We start from the raw sequence: 16492 nt of genomic DNA, 5'->3' as shown, positions 1-16492 counted from the left end.
CATTTTTCACCTGATACATGCATTAACAACAATTACTACATTGATAACAATCAAATTTGTTAAATTAGACTTTGATCTAGTGGCAAAAACAATGTTATGTTCTCTATTTGAGAGAGAGGTTGCAGATTCGAAACCCGAAAAGTGCTATTAATTCAATTCAATGAAACATTCATTTGTAAATGGAATACACCTCTCCATTTTGGCTAAGGTAACAAAAATTCACTGGACACATTCACATACAATGATACAATCGTATAAAGATGTCGCCTTTCTTTGGATTTCATGGTTTCTCCATTTTCAGAGGCTGCTGGTAACTGGTAAGATGTTGCATTCTGTATTTCTGTTCAAAAGAAGACAGGAATGATTTGATCGGGGAAGCTTCGTAAAAGAGAAAAATGATTGATCACTGATTCACTGGTCGTGTGGTGCCCACCTGCCCACCTTCGACGACATTTAAGTTTGCTATCAGATAATGAATGCTGGGGCCCGGTGGGTCCAATTAAGAATATATAACTTTTCTAAGCTTAGGTCAAACATTCGTCAAGTAAGAGCATCTTAATTCTTAAATCGGGTACCAATATTAACTAACAGCATTAATTGAATTATTATATTCCTTTAATTCTTTCCCTTTCCCTTTCATTGAATACCAGTATACCACACGTCAACTTACAACAAAATGCTCCAAATATTTAAAAGATTAGCTCTCACCTTTGCACAATTTATGATGCAATATGTTATTGTTATTGTTGTTGTTGATGGGTCAAAACTTAAAATGAGAATTTTAAATTCTTTAATCGTTGATGGGTCAAACTTGGATATATTTGAAAAGAAAAATAATTCTGTGTGCTGCCCAAAGAATAAATGTAGCTGTCAATATCTGCACCTCTTAAAAATTAAAAACTAACCGCGTCACGGGTATGTCTTTTTGTCGTGGTGACAACTAGCAAGCCACCGGTTAGGGGTGCAAATGGGTTGGATAATCGTATCCGAATCCGTATTAGAAAATTTTGATATGGATATCCGTATCCGAATATACGGATACATATATAATTCTAAATTTTAATTATTCGTATTCAAATAGTAGATATATATTATAAAAAAATTATATTATTAGTATTATAAAAAAATAGATATCCGTATTCATATCCGGTTAATATTCGATCCGTATCTGTATCCGTCTAATATTCGATCTGTATCCAGAAAATAAAAACGGATACATATTTTTACCGTATCCGTAACCGATCCGTTTGCACCCCTTCCGCCAGTGCTGTACGCAGTCCTTTTAATTTATGGAAAAGAAATCATATTTCCCTGTGTAACAATAAAAATAGAAGCCGGCATCCGATCCGCTCGTCAATTTTGACGGCCTGAATTTGAATGTCGGCCGGGAAGGGAATAGAAACATGTGTTTACACAAATGGCGTTCATTTTCATATTCAGGGACTTGACCTAAATTCAACTTTAAGTCCCACTCGCTGCCTTGCTGGTAGTTCATAACAAACACACAACTACTGCTTCACATTTGCTCTCTCTCAAGTCTCAACTACTACTCCCCTCCCCTTTCCTCGTTACTTGTTTCTTCTTACTCAAGCAGATTCAACTTCAAATCTCTCTAAAACAAAACAATCAATTTTAATAGAAAAGCAATGGTGGAAGCAAACATAACATGTCCAAAACCAATGCAATCGACTTCAGAGGGAGCGTGGCAAGGAGACAACCCACTTCACTTCGCATTGTCATTGCTGATACTTCAGATTTGCCTCGTTGTTGTCCTCACTCGCTCCCTTGCCTTTCTTCTCAAGCCCCTACGCCAACCTCGTGTAATTGCCGAGATCATTGTAAGCTCTGCATCCTGCCAATATATTTTATATATTTGTTATTAGCATTCATGTCGTGTTATTAAGTTAGGAACGGGGGAGTTCTGATGGGTTCAGACCAAATTTAGTTTAATTCCCGATCATTCCCGTCTGATCTACGTCGATATTTGTGTTGACAGTTTAGATTTACAGGGTTATAGATTTGTGCATACCTAACTTGCCGGCAAGAATCTTCGCGTGAATTGGACGAGTACTATTTGATATCCCCCCTCCCCCTCACTCTCTCTGTAGTCTGTACTTAGTTAAGTTATTTGAAGGAATTATGCCCATCATATATGGTTCACCCCTTTTCTTGGAGAATCTGATACCATGTACCTTAACTGCTGATCGAACACAAAAAGAATGGTATACCTAAATTAATATCTGAGAAGCTTAAGAATAACCAAATATTTTTCTCTTCAAGGTAGGTAATGCGAACAAAAATATTATACTAAAATAAAACAAAGTAAAAGGTTTGTCAAAGTTGAGAAAAGGAATGCAATTAAGTAAACATGAGAAAAAAAGCACTGCATGAATTTTAACTGACATCCCCGCAAGAGTTGTATAATTAGCAGCCATTAAGCAAATGTTCTTCAGGTGAAATGACAGTATCTCATTTTGAAATTTCACATAGTACTTGCGCACATTGTGACTGGAGAAATGTATGGTAGGCATTGTGCCTTTGTCATTGAAATATCTTACCTAAGAAAATGATGTAGATAATGAAAGAAGCCAACTTTTTCCTGGGTTATCCACTGATGGTGAAAGAGACTTACTTTTTTCTGGTCAAACAAATCAGCTTTTCTTTTCTAAATTATAGGAAAAAACTGTTTTTCTCTTAAATTGTTACGGCCATTATTTTTCCTGTCATGATCTTTTGACTATTTTAGGTTTACAGAAGATAAACTACGACTAATTTATTGGATATCAGTAGCCTTAAATATAACACTGACAAATGAAAATATTCAAAATCCAAATTGTGAAAAATAGATAATTTAGTTCATCATTAGTTCCTGCATAAAGGCAGCAATTTTATTGTGTTATTGACTGAAATTAATTTTATTACCAAATACAGGGCGGGATCTTACTAGGGCCATCCGCACTAGGCCGAAGCAGCAAATTTCTAAACTCAGTATTCCCAAGTCAAAGTTTGACAGTGCTAGATACTGTTGCCAACATCGGCCTCCTCTTCTTCCTCTTCCTTGTGGGCCTCGAGCTTGACCTACGTGCCATTCGCCGCACTGGCAAGAGGACGCTAGCAATCGCCCTTGCTGGCATTTCCCTTCCTTTTGTTCTCGGCATTGCCACTTCTGTTCTTTTCCGTGCAACCATTATCAAAGGAGCACGCCAGGGCCCTCTCCTTGTTTTTATGGGTGTTGCGCTCTCCATCACAGCTTTTCCTGTCCTTGCTCGCATCTTAGCCGAGCTCAAGCTACTCACAACTGATATCGGTCGATTAGCCATGTCGGCAGCTGCAGTCAATGACGTGGCTGCCTGGATCCTACTAGCTCTTGCCATTGCACTATCAGGCTCGGGGTCTCCACTTGTCTCACTTTGGGTCTTGCTGTCAGCTGCTGGCTTCATTGTATTTCTAGTCATTGCAGTTCGCCCGATTCTTGCCTGGATGGTACGAATGTCACCAGAGGGGGAACCTGTCAGGGAGGCCTATATTTGCACCACACTCGTCATAGTCCTTGCCGCTGGATTTGTTACTGATACCATCGGCATTCATGCTTTGTTCGGTGCCTTTGTGGTAGGCATCTTGGTGCCAAAGGATGGACCTTTTGCAGGAGTTATAATTGAGAAAGTGGAAGACTTAGTCTCCAGTCTTTTCCTCCCTCTTTACTTCGTTTCCAGTGGACTCAAGACTAATGTGACCACCATTAGTGGTGCTAAATCATGGGGTCTCCTTGTCCTTGTCATCACCAATGCATGCTTGGGAAAGATTTTTGGTACCTTTGTTATTTCTATCCTGGTACGGGTCCCAGTCCGGGAGGCCGTTGCCCTAGGTTTCCTGATGAACACAAAGGGTCTAGTCGAACTCATTGTATTAAACATTGGCAAGGACCGCAAGGTGCTAAACGACGAGGCATTTGCCATATTAGTGCTGATGGCGCTCTTCACCACCTTCATCACCACCCCAATTGTCAAAGCTGTGTACAAGCCAGCACGCTCTGTGGCTCCCTACAAGCACCGCACCATTGAGCATACAACTGAAACTGGCAGTGAGTTCCGTGTCATGGCATGCTTCCATACAAGCCGAAATATTCCGGCATTGATCAATCTAATTGAGGCATCACGCGGCACCAAACGTCGTCTCCTAACAGTTTATGCAATGCACCTAGTTGAGTTCTCAGAGCAATCATCTGTTATTTCCATGGTCCAGAGGGCAAGGCGTAATGGGTTGCCTTTCTGGAATAGGCATAGAAAGGCTGTCGCTGGTGGCGGACAGATGGTTGAAGTGGCTTTTGAGGTTTACCAGCAGCTGAGCTCAGTATCAGTACGCTCAATGACTGCCATCTCCGACCTCAACACAATTCATGATGACATCATCACCTCTGCACTCAACAAGCGAGTGGCACTCATAATCCTACCATTCCACAGGATGCTCCAGTTTGACGGCTCATTTGAGTCAATTGGTCATGCATACCATCTGGTCCACCAGCGAGTCCTACGCCACGCCCCTTGCTCAGTTGCAATCTTGGTTGACCGTGGATTCGGTGGGGCTGCTCAGGTTTCTGCCAAAAATGTTGAGTACTCCATCTGCGTGCTATTTTTCGGAGGTCGTGATGACCGCGAGGCACTTGCATATGCTCTCCGCATGGTAGAACACCCCGGTATCTCATTAACAGTGATCCGCTTCAGGGTTGCTAATTCTCTCAATGTACCACTAATCAGTGAAGACAATACAGCAGATGAAACAGTTATTGAGGTATGCAAGGCCAAGGCAGAAAAAGGAAACATTAAGTACGAGGAAAGGGTTGTGGAGTGTCATGCTGAGATGGCAGCAGCAGTAAGAGACACGGGGAAAGGCACTAACCTATTCTTGGTAGGTCGGTCACCACCAATGCCAGAATCACTGTCGGAAAAGCAAGAATTCCCTGAATTGGGTACAGTGGGAAATTATCTGGCATCCAGAGAATTCATGGCAATGGCATCTGTGCTGGTTGTCCAGTGCTATGATCCAGATAGGGATACATACTCAAAAAGATACATTGCGGAGGGAGAGTCATCCGTTGCACCAGTTACACATGATCGAGATATTGAGGTTCAATTAGACTGAGACACCAACTCACAAGAGAATCAGTTTTTAGTGATGTATAGCAAGTGCCAGAAATAAAAATCATCTCCAACAGGGGACCTTCTAATTGTTGGATTAAAATATTATTTCTTGCCTCATGACAGAGTACAGCTCGGGATAATAACAGCCATTGAGGCTTACATATTATCATTTTTATTATATGATAATCTAATAACTTCGTCAGAGCCAATAAAACGTTTACGCGAACTTGTTTCATTTGGAATACAATGATAATCTTCGCAAATGTAATTGTTTAACATGTTAAGCATGGTGTATAAAATTATTAAGTTCATTTAAATTTTATGAACTTAGCAGCTGAAAAGCAGGCATAATGCCAAGCGAAACAAACTTTAAAAAGAGCTTTGAATCTGTTCAATTCTTGTACGCAAACAAAAGGACAAAATGGGGAAAAGAAAACAAGGACAAAATTGACACATAACACATATTTCTGAAGTTCTATATTTGAATATCGTATAAATATCTGAAGTTCTATATTCTGAAGTTCCAGTAAGTAGTGACTGATTAGAGATGTTCAAATCTGGTTTCATATATTCTTTGGTCATATTCTGAAATTTTTGGGTATTTTTGGCTGATAGAAAATTTTAAGACTGTTTAGTTTTATATGTTTTTGCTAAGAGAGATTTGAAGTTTCTTCAAAACCCTACAGTTCATGGCGAAAATGCAACTTGTTTTGGTTTTTGTTGGGTGGAAATTATTATGGGCTGGGCTTATTTGTTATTTGGATTGGGCGATCAAGTTTATGAGCATTTGCTATTTCTCTGCTCTCGGTTTTGGGTCCCAATTAGCAACCACAGGTGACAGGACTAGGGGTGGCAACGAATCGAACCGAATCGAACTTATTCTAGGTTTGAGTTTGGTTTGAATAAGATTCGAACCGAACCTGGTTTGATTCGTTTCAAACTGAATCCATTTCGAATCGAATTAATTGCGAACTACACATTTTTCGAATCGAAACCCGAATCGAATCACGAACTAAATTATTTTTTAGAAGCCCTAGTTATACCGGTAGTTTATACATTAATTTTTTCTTGCGGATCAAAATTCACATGACTTCCTTTTACCGGTATGAAATGAATGTTTTTAAGTTGAAAAATTATTCATGAAAAAATACATCACAACAAATAATTATAAAAAAAGGATTAAGTACAAGAACTGAAATATGCAATAAAACAAGTAATCGTATCTTGAGTGCTCACTCGATCAAACCCTCGATCGAACCATCTAATGAAGTGAGAATTCGAAAGGTAGAGAGAAGGCGGAGGAGAGGCGGCCGAAGAGAGAGGAGAGACAGCCGTCTAGGCCGGAGAGAGGAGTGACGGTTGGAGAGACAGCCAGTCACCGAGAGCGTCGGCTAGGTTTTAGAGCGAGAGGGAGAGTGAGTTAGGGAGAGGCGGAGAGAGAATTAGATTATTGAGATTTGAGAGAGAGAGAGCGTCGGCTAAGTTAAATTATGACTCTCTATTTTGGATTTTAATTTAATCATGTAAATGAACGACCGATGTTATTATGAGGTTCGAACCATAAAAGTTCGCGAACCCATTTCGATCGAACCAGGCTAGATTTGAGTTTGGTTTGAATTAATTTTGAACCGAACCTGGTTTGGTTCGTTTCAATTCAAACTCATTTCGAATCAAATTAAACTCGAATCAAACCAAAATCAAACCCGAATTAAATCACGAACTACGAATTTTTTTGCCAGCCCTAGACAGGACCACTACTATTTAATCAATGATGTATTAAGAAAATAATAAATAAACATTTCTGACGTGGCAAGCCACATGTCAACACAAGTCTGCACGACAGATACTCGCACGTTTAGCATGACATGCACCTGCCACCTGACCTTGCTTTTATGGCCCTATTCGGCAATCAGAGGATTTCATGAAAGATCTTTTAACATGTTAACCTTGAACTGGAAACGCTACTCGCTAACTCAGAATATGTCTTTTGGTTTATTAGATCAACACCAACAATACCAAATAAGTTTAGTTATCTTTTTAAAGGGAATAAATTCCGTCTCCCTAATATTTTCTTATTTCTTTGTATCTTGCTTCTGATATTATTCATTATTCTTTTTCTTGCCTTGATAAGAAAAGGGTCCTTCTCCACTAACCCCCTTTCTGTTTCCTTTCTCTAAAAACAAAATTATCTCTAGAACATACCAGTGAATTTGGCCTCAAAAGTAAAAATCTAGAAATAATATATCTTCACTATCCCTGAGGATGAAATATGGAAGTGCTTCTGACTCGGAAATGCACAAATTTTGTTGTCAAACTAAAATGGGACTTCATAATTGGTGCTACCGGAAGGTTAACCAGAGTGGAGTTGACACATCAGCATGCCAACTACCAGAGACATGATGCATCAGCACATATACAAATTGCTAAGATTAATTTGTTACAAATTTTTGTTGTCTGTTATATATACTATTTGAAGATTGAAAAGATAATGTTGAATTCGTTGATGACAATCATAGTCACAAGATTCACGAATAATTCGTTTTTTTAAGTGATGACAAACCGAACACCGAATTATTCGGTGGATCGAACATTGACCGAATTATTCGCGAATAATTCGCAAATTTTATGAACTTTTTCCGAATTTTCTGAATTATTCGTGAATTTTTCCCAGAACATTTTTTTTTTTGTTTCTTTTTCTTTTGCTTCCTAGTATGACTTAGATCTCTAGTCAGGATAATTCTGAATCATTTCTGAATTATACCTGAATTATTTCCAAATCACGACTTTTTGTCCTCGCCGAACCGAATCCGAATAATTCATTTGTCATTGATATAGTGTGGTGTGATGGATAATTGGATATAATTAAGGGGTTGTAGAAAATCAAAAGGATTAGGAAAAGTGGATACTGTTTCCTGGTTGCTATAATGGTAAGCTAAGCACTAAGGAGAAAATTAAAAGGATAAGGAGAAGTGGGATGCTGTTGTCGCCTGGGACTGGGAGCTAGATAGGTAGAGCACTGAGCACTGAGCACTGAGTAAACAAACCATCAGGGTTTGGAAAAGTGAGATGTTGTCGTCTGGGAGCTCAGGAGCTGTATAGGTAGCAACTGAATCACAGGTTGATTTAGGGGAGGCATGTTTAGTCTTTATAATTCAAAAAATTCTAATTTTTTATGTATAAAATTTACTATTTTTACTATTTTTTTATAATTTTTCTCTTTATTAATGAAATATTTATTTGATTAAAATAATAAATATGTTTCGTTGTAAATATATCTTGTCAAATGTTATTTTCTTTATCTAATTTAACTTTTATTATAAATATATCTTTTGATTGCGACTGGTTTGAATTTTTTTTTATTTTTTTGGACAAATAGTGATTTCTCTTTTTTCTTTTTTCTTTTTTTTTTGAAACCTTGACACAAATAGTGATTTCTCACTGCAATAAAATGAAACCATTTAAACAGAAAACTGATGATACCAAACAGCTGGTTTACGAATATTGCTTTCTACTTTTTATTAATATCCACACGTACGAAATTTAATGTCCCGAAAAAAATATGAATCTGATAAAATTTGAATTTATAATTGATTCATCCTTTCACAACTACGATTGTATTAATAAGAGAAAAGCATTTACAACTACCAGGGGTACCTGGTTTCGATCATCACCTATGGCTATGTACAAAGAGCTTATCATTAATTCTAAAGAACAATCATTTCATTAAACCAGCTGCACAATCATCGATCCTTGCAGTAGTCATGAATCCAAATCAGCTGGCAACCACTTTTTTTTTATCATCTTCTCTTTGATCGATGCTTTCATTCACATTCTCTAACCAATATTGAATAAGATGTTGTATTCAAAATATTTTTGGGACAACAAATTAACGAAGGATATGATATCCAATTAATGTACATCTTGCTACAACAACTAGCTAACTCGATCGTCCAATCAAGTAATTAATTACTTAATTGGTAGGGCCTAGAAAGTACCAAATTCCCGGTTTCTCCTCACATGTGCTATAGAAAAGAAACGATTGGAGTATAAATAGACATCCCATGCACAAAACATACCACCAAAACACATTTATTACTACTAAGACCTGAAGAGCGACATGACAACAGGATTGATGTCATCCAACACAACATGCCAAGTAGGGAGGAAGACCTCATCGGAGGGAGCATGGCAGGGAGACAACCCGCTTCATTTCGCATTGCCATTGTTGATACTTCAGATTATCCTTGTAGTTGTTGTGACTCGCTCGCTGGCCTTTGTTCTTAAGCCCCTCCGCCAACCTCGGGTTGTCGCTGAGATCATTGTATGTGTTCTGGACTTCTGGTGCCCATTCACCTACATACATTTATATGTTTATAGTCGGTAATCATGTCATGTTAATTAGTTAAGTTATCCCATGGAATCAGTAATTAGATGAGTTCAGCTATTCCTTTTCTAGAAATGAAAAATTAGCTAATGAAACTATTCTCCGGAGTCCTGATGTTTCCGAAAGGAATTTGAGAATAAATAGATGAGTTCTAAAATCTTTAATTCAGGATATGTAGTTTGATTTCTTTTATAATGCAAATGATATTCTGAAATATTGATATTTAAAAAAAAAACAAATAAAAAGAATTATTTATAAAATAAATTCTATATATTACTAAATTGCAGGGTGGGATACTGCTGGGGACATCGGCATTAGGCCGGAGCAGCGCATTCCTGAATTATGTGTTCCCAAATCAGAGCTTGACCATGCTAGACACACTTGCCCACATCGGCCTCCTCTTCTTCATGTTTCTCGTGGGCCTTGAGCTCGATATACCGTCAATCCGCCAAACCGGGAAAACTGCCTTAGCTATCGCAGTGGTGGGTATCCAGCTTCCTTTCATTCTCAGCATCGGCACCTCTGTTATATACCGTTCAACCATTATCAAAGGAGCACGCCAAGGCCCTCTCGATATGTTCATGGGGGTAGCGCTCTCCATCACTGCTTTTCCTGTCCTTGCTCGCATCTTGGCCGAGCTCAAGCTTCTCACAACTGAGCTCGGTCAGTTGGCAATGTCAGCAGCTGCTCTCAATGATGTGGTAGCTTGGATTCTACTAGCCCTTGCCATTGCACTGTCAGGCTCAGGGTCCCCACTTGTCTCACTTTGGGTCCTGCTGTCAGCTGCTGCCTTTGTTGTCTTCTTAGCGATTGTCATTCGCCCGATTCTTACCTGGATGGTGCGAATGTCTCCAGAAGGGGGACCTGTGAGGGAGGTTTATATTTGTGCCACACTCGTCATAGTCCTTGCCGCTGGATTTGTCACTGACACCATCGGTATTCATTCTCTGTTTGGTGCCTTTGTGGTGGGCATCATGGTGCCTAAGGAGGGGCCTTTTGCCGGCGTTCTAAGTGATAAAGTGGAGGATCTTGTCTCGAGTCTCTTCCTTCCGCTCTACTTTGTCTCGAGCGGCCTCAAGACCAATGTGGCCTCCATTAGTGGTGCCAGATCATGGGGTCTCCTTGTCCTTGTCATCGCAAATGCATGTGTGGGAAAGATATTTGGTACCTTCCTTGTCTCTATCATGGTACGGGTCCCGGCCCGGGAGGCTATTGCTTTAGGTTTTCTCATGAACACAAAGGGTCTGGTCGAGCTTATTGTATTGAACATTGCCAAGGACCGAAAGGTGCTGAATGATGAGGCTTTCGCTATATTAGTTCTGATGGCACTCTTCACCACCTTCATCACTACCCCACTTGTCCTGGCTGTGTACAAGCCGGCCCGTCTTGTGGCACCCTACAAGCACCGCACTGTCAAGAGTGCAACTGAAACCAACAGCGAGTTCCGCATCATGGCATGCTTTTACACGAGCCGAAATATGCCGTCATTGATCAACCTAATTGAGTCATCACGTGGAACAAAACGCCGTGGCCTGACAGTTTATGCAATGCACCTCATCGAATTGTCAGAGCGATCATCTTCGATTTCAATGGTCCAGACAGTGACGCGTAATAAATTGTCCTTCTGGAATAGACGTTGCAAGACAGGAGGAAAGATTGTTGAAGGAGCTTTCGAGGCCTACCAGCAACTGAGCTCTGTATCAGTGCATTCAATAACTGCCATCTCCCACCTGAGCTCAATTCACGACGACATCATCACATCTGCACTAAAAAAGCGAGTGGCACTCATAATCCTACCTTTCCACAAAATGCTTGGTTTTGATGGCTCATTAGAGTCCATCAACCATGCTTACCATGTTGTTAACCAAGGGGTCCTACACCACGCCCCCTGCTCAGTCGCAATATTGGTCGACCGTGGATTCGGTGGATCTGCTCAAGTCTCTGCCAAAGATGTCACGTACTCCATCCGTGTGCTATTTTTCGGTGGTCGCGATGATCGTGAAGCGCTTGCATATGCTTTCCGCATGGCTGAACATCCTGGCATCTCTTTAACAGTAACTCACTTCATGGTTTCCAATTCTCCCAGTGTACCACAAGCCAGTGAAGATAAAACAGCAGATAACATGGCAATTGAGGCATTCCAGGCCATGACAGAAGGAAAAAACATGGATTATCAGGAAACAGTTGTCAATGGTCATGCTGAAGTGGCAGCGGCGATCAGAGACATGGGGAGGGGGACTGACCTATTCTTGGTAGGTCGGTCGCCACTAATGCCAGAAGTATTGATTGAAAAGCAAGGCTGTCCAGAACTGGGTGTAGTAGGCGGTTACCTAACCTCGGAAGAATTCACTGCAGCAGCATCGGTGCTTGTTGTCCAGTGCTATGATCCAAACAGTGACCCATACACAAAACTGTACTCTGTGGAGGGAGAGGCTTCTGTTATGTCAGCTACAACTGATCATGATATTGAGGCTGAATTAAACTGAGATACCAAATTATAGACTCTTATAGAACAATCAGCTTCGCTTGTATATATATATATATGCACAATGAATAAATGGTCTCCATTAGGGCATTTTTATTTTAATAATTAAGATATTGCTTCTAATCTCAAGACTAAAGGGGAGCTCGAAATATTACAACAAATGGTGCTAACATATAACCATGTTTTTATTTATCGTTTAACAATTATGGGGAAAGCCAACAAGGCGTTTATATGAGTGTTTTATTTGTAATATTTCGGAAGTCACTGCAACTGTAACTGTTCGACATGTTTGGCAAGTTTGCAAAATTATAGAAGAAGAATAAAAGATTTTAAATTTCATCAGTCAAGGGAGGAACTAGCATCATATGTTTAATCTTTCCCCAGTCAACCTATATGAAAGAAATAAACAAGTTTTTTTAGAGCTATTAACTGCAATCAATATTTTGTTCAACTGAACTATGAAGTACCATTACCATATTATATATATATATATATCCATAGCACCCAAGCCTTACTCTATATGAGTAAGGCTTGGATGCTATGGATAGCATAGAGAGCTACGGTGCTACGGTTCAATATTTGAGTTTTCAAAATTCTAACGGTCGATCCAAACCATTTATCTTGTTCTCCATATTAATATGTGTTTGGCCGTGATTTTTATTTGTAAGAAAATGAAAAAATAAAATATTAAAAATAAGAATGAATCGGAGGAAATTTCAAAAACAAGAAGGAATACATGGCTTATGGCGTCCCTGAGGGACGCCATTCCAAACTCACGTCCGACGAAAAAAAAAAAAAAAAAATGAAAACCCAGGGACGCCATGCCATTTGTAGTCCCCATGGGACGCCATGGCTTGGGTGAGGTCCGCGGAAAAAAAAAAAATAAATGAAAAACGCTGGGACGCCATGCGCTAACTTGGTCCGCTTAATAAAAATGCATCTCGTCTCTCCGCTCCACACAATTTGTTTTCTCCGAACTCCAACAGCGACAGAAAAGAATAAAAAAAATAAAAAAAAGAAGCGACAACCCGTTGTTGCCGTTGATGGTCCCGATCTCCTTCGTCTAGGATTGTGGCGTCCCACTTCCTCCGCTGGTCCCCTGGTGCTGCTATTACTGTGGCGTTCCCAAATATTACAAGTAAGTTATTTTTTTTCATAATTATGCCGAATTAGTTAAAATTAGATAGTTTACTAAATAATTTAGTTCGATTTTATTTGTATGATTAAAATAGATTTGTATTTATTATATTAATAATTAGGTTAATTAATTTTAAAATGTGCTTAAGCATTGTATTTTAGGCATGTCAATTATAGTTAGAACAACTAGATAATTTATTATACAAAAGAAGTCTTTATTATTTAAGCAAAATAGATTAATTTAGTTATGAATGTCAATTATATGTCAATTTTTTTTTAGGTATGTTATAAAATATATTAATTTAGTGAGCATGCATTGTTTTTTATGTTCATTTAGGGTTGGATTATGGATGTAAATAATATAGTGAGTACAATAATGAAATCTGTTGTATTTTATGTTATATTTTATTTTGGTTAGATTGTCCTCATTTAGGGTTAGATTAGTTGTACTATATAAATTATTTAAATGAATATATGCATGTTCGATATGATGATAAATTAATGAAAATATTATGCATGCAGGATGTCAGCCCCTCGTGGTGAGTATGGTTATCAAAACACTAATGATGTGTTTGAAGAAGATGTAGTGACTCAAACTCAATCATCAAATCATTTTAGTTCGTTATTGTGGATGCCACATCAACAACATCGGAGTTCATTAATTTCTACCGATGTAAGTCACTAAATTTTTTGTTTAACTTGTACTTTTTTTAATTCATGGTTTCATTGCTTTTTAAGTTAATTTTTATAACTATGGCAGCCTAACAATGGAGTGAGGGCTCGAGGGCACAAGCACATTATTCCGTACCATTGGCAATGTGAAAACATTTTAAAGAGTCTCGGCTTATATCAGGTATCTCAAATGAAGGTTGCAAACGTTGATTCTTCGCTTCTCAGTGGTCTCTTAGAGCGTTGGCGACCAGAGACTCATACATTTCATCTCCCTGTAGGTGAGATGACCATTACTTTAGAGGATGTTTCTTGTTTGTGGGCTTTGCCAATTACGGGGATACCGGTGACTGGTATGTCAGATGGTAATTGGGAGGGTTTAGTAAATGAGTGTCTTGGAGTTGGGGCATGGGATGAATTAATGAAACCGAAGAAAAGACCTTCTGAGATTAAAAAATCTGGGTATGCCATAAACTTAAAAAGATTGCGAAATCGGTTTAAAGCCATGCCTTCGGGTCAGGGTGAGCCTACACCGGAGCAGATACATCAATATACAAGAGCTTACATACTCGATTTGTTTGGGTCTTTACTTTTTACCGATTCTTCTGGAGATTCGGTACCGGTGATGTATTTGCAATTCCTTAGGGATCTCAATACTCCTGGGCAATACAATTGGGGTGGGGCTGTTTTAGCATTGTTGTACAGGAATCTATGTTGGGGCGCCACCCGGAAAGCTAAAATGGTGAAAACGCTAGCGGGTCCAGTGGTACTTTTACAGCATTGGGCATGGTCGCGGTTGCAGACCGGACGTCCGTGTCCATACAAAGGTTGGGCTCCTGATTGGGGGAGACCGGATTCCCAGTCTTGCCCTGCATTTGGAGCTAAGTGGTGTGGTGCCATTGAATATAAACAACCTCATGGGAAGGCTGGAGTGAAATACTTTCGCAATCAGTTACAAGATTTGCGGGAGGGTAACATAGATTGGGAGCCATACAAACAACTGTGGAGCCGTATGCCATCCCGAGTTCATCAAGATGCTGAGTTTTTTCGTGCCCGTGTGCCATTGGTACACTTCTGGATTATTGAACATCACTATCTTGATCGAGTGATGCGCCAGTTCGGGTATAGACAGGCCATTCCAGTACTCGAGCCACTTCCAGAGGATGATGTACGTAAATTACACAAGTATGTTCATAGTAGTATGTGTACTACTAATTGGTCGGTCGAGCATGAGACATACGTGACTCAGTCATCGGACCACAGTAGCAATATTGTCGCACCAGATGAACATTTTTCTTGCAATCAGATTGAGTCATATCAACGGTGGTTCCATCAAAATTGCATGTACAATATCTTTGAGGTACCTCAGGTGCTCGATGGTGTTATGTCGATGGATCTTGACGAAAATGATAACAATGAATATGGATACATAGCTAACGGGCCAAGAAATACACGTGAGGTACATATACTTGACTTAGACTCTTCATTATTAAATATACAAATGAGCTTATGTTTATATTGACTTGTTTAATATTTTATAGGCACATGCAGCTCTCGAGTTAGGAAAACAGCTAGTACATGAGCACAGGGTATACCTGTCAACTGCGGTTTTCGACATGTGCATTCTACTTTATTATCATCTCTCGTGATAACTGTGTATTTGAAGGTTTCAGTATCGATGAATTTAATCTGTCCCGTTACCTCATCGTACCAATGAACTTTTTCGTTTTTGGTCATGACATCGTACTCGCCCCGTGGCTCACCATAAGATATGGCAGTCATTGCAAGACAACGTTTTCCGCGTCTTACCAACAATGCTTCGACCCGCGCTGACCATTCATGTCTCTCCTTTATGCGAGTCATAGCTTTCTAATCAATGACACGGTATTCTCTTCCGGAATTTATTAATTGCTCAAAAATTATCATCCAACCACCATTGCAAATAAGTTCCACAACCTCATAATAACGACCAGTTGGCGTACCAACATTACATCGAGCATAAATTATTAGATTGTATTCACTCTCGGAATATCCAAAATGACCATAAATCATACCTTTCAAATCGTCAAAATTTTGATTAACGGTCGCACGAAATGAATACCGATGGCTAATACTATACTCTGCGCCCCTCGGACCGTATCGAATTTCACCACCGATAAACACATTTACTAAAACCATGATTAATTGTTTCCAAAAAAAATAACCTACATAATAGATATAAATTACAAAATGTAAATACTTTTTGTTTACAATAATAAATAAGTTCAACAGTATTGTAAATAAATTAACTAAAAAATTATTACCTGACAGATCTCAGAGCTCATCAGTTTTTAGAGATCTCAGAGCTCATCAGTTTTTAGAAATGATAATGAAACGAGCTGAGAGAAACATATGTCTCTGCATCTTTTTATGAGACGATGGTTGTCGTAATATGCCATGGCGTCCAACTTTTATTTTATTTAATTTTTTATGTTAGTCCGCATGGAAATTTTTTTTTTCTCACGGAATGGACATTTGCATGGCGTCCCAAAGGGCCAAACTATGGCATGGCGTCCCAGCATTTTTCAATTTTTTTTTTTTTCCGTCGGACCTCATCCAAGCCATGGCGTCCCATGGGGAATACAAATGGCATGGCGTCCCTGGGTTTTCATTTTTTTTTTTTTTTTTTTCCGACAGATA

At 39.2% G+C, this 16492-nt stretch overlaps 3 protein-coding genes across 3 annotated transcripts; all 3 read left to right on the top strand.

The window, feature by feature from the left end:
• The first annotated feature begins 1514 nt into the window (after positions 1 to 1514).
• Positions 1515 to 5370, top strand: LOC144556435 (cation/H(+) antiporter 19-like). The gene is made up of 2 exons (XM_078304792.1): positions 1515 to 1838; positions 2932 to 5370. Exons 1-2 carry the CDS (start codon positions 1647 to 1649, stop codon positions 5137 to 5139), a joined length of 2400 nt encoding a protein of 799 aa, XP_078160918.1. The 5' UTR covers positions 1515 to 1646; the 3' UTR covers positions 5140 to 5370.
• Positions 5371 to 9231: 3861 nt separating this feature from the next.
• Positions 9232 to 12130, top strand: LOC144556434 (cation/H(+) antiporter 19-like). Its single transcript, XM_078304791.1, has 2 exons — positions 9232 to 9459; positions 9810 to 12130. Exons 1-2 carry the CDS (start codon positions 9256 to 9258, stop codon positions 12006 to 12008), a joined length of 2403 nt encoding a protein of 800 aa, XP_078160917.1. The 5' UTR covers positions 9232 to 9255; the 3' UTR covers positions 12009 to 12130.
• A 2422-nt stretch (positions 12131 to 14552) lies between these two features.
• Positions 14553 to 15462, top strand: LOC144555232 (serine/threonine-protein phosphatase 7 long form homolog). The gene is made up of 2 exons (XM_078303530.1): positions 14553 to 15272; positions 15355 to 15462. The coding sequence occupies exons 1-2, from the start codon at positions 14553 to 14555 to the stop codon at positions 15460 to 15462; spliced, it is 828 nt and encodes a 275-aa protein (XP_078159656.1).
• Positions 15463 to 16492: the final 1030 nt, after the last annotated feature.

Source organism: Carex rostrata, chromosome 1 (genome assembly GCF_964058835.1).
Source record: "Carex rostrata chromosome 1, lpCarRost1.2, whole genome shotgun sequence".
NCBI lineage: Eukaryota > Viridiplantae > Streptophyta > Magnoliopsida > Poales > Cyperaceae > Carex > Carex rostrata.
This window is presented reverse-complemented; position numbering and strand designations above follow the sequence as displayed.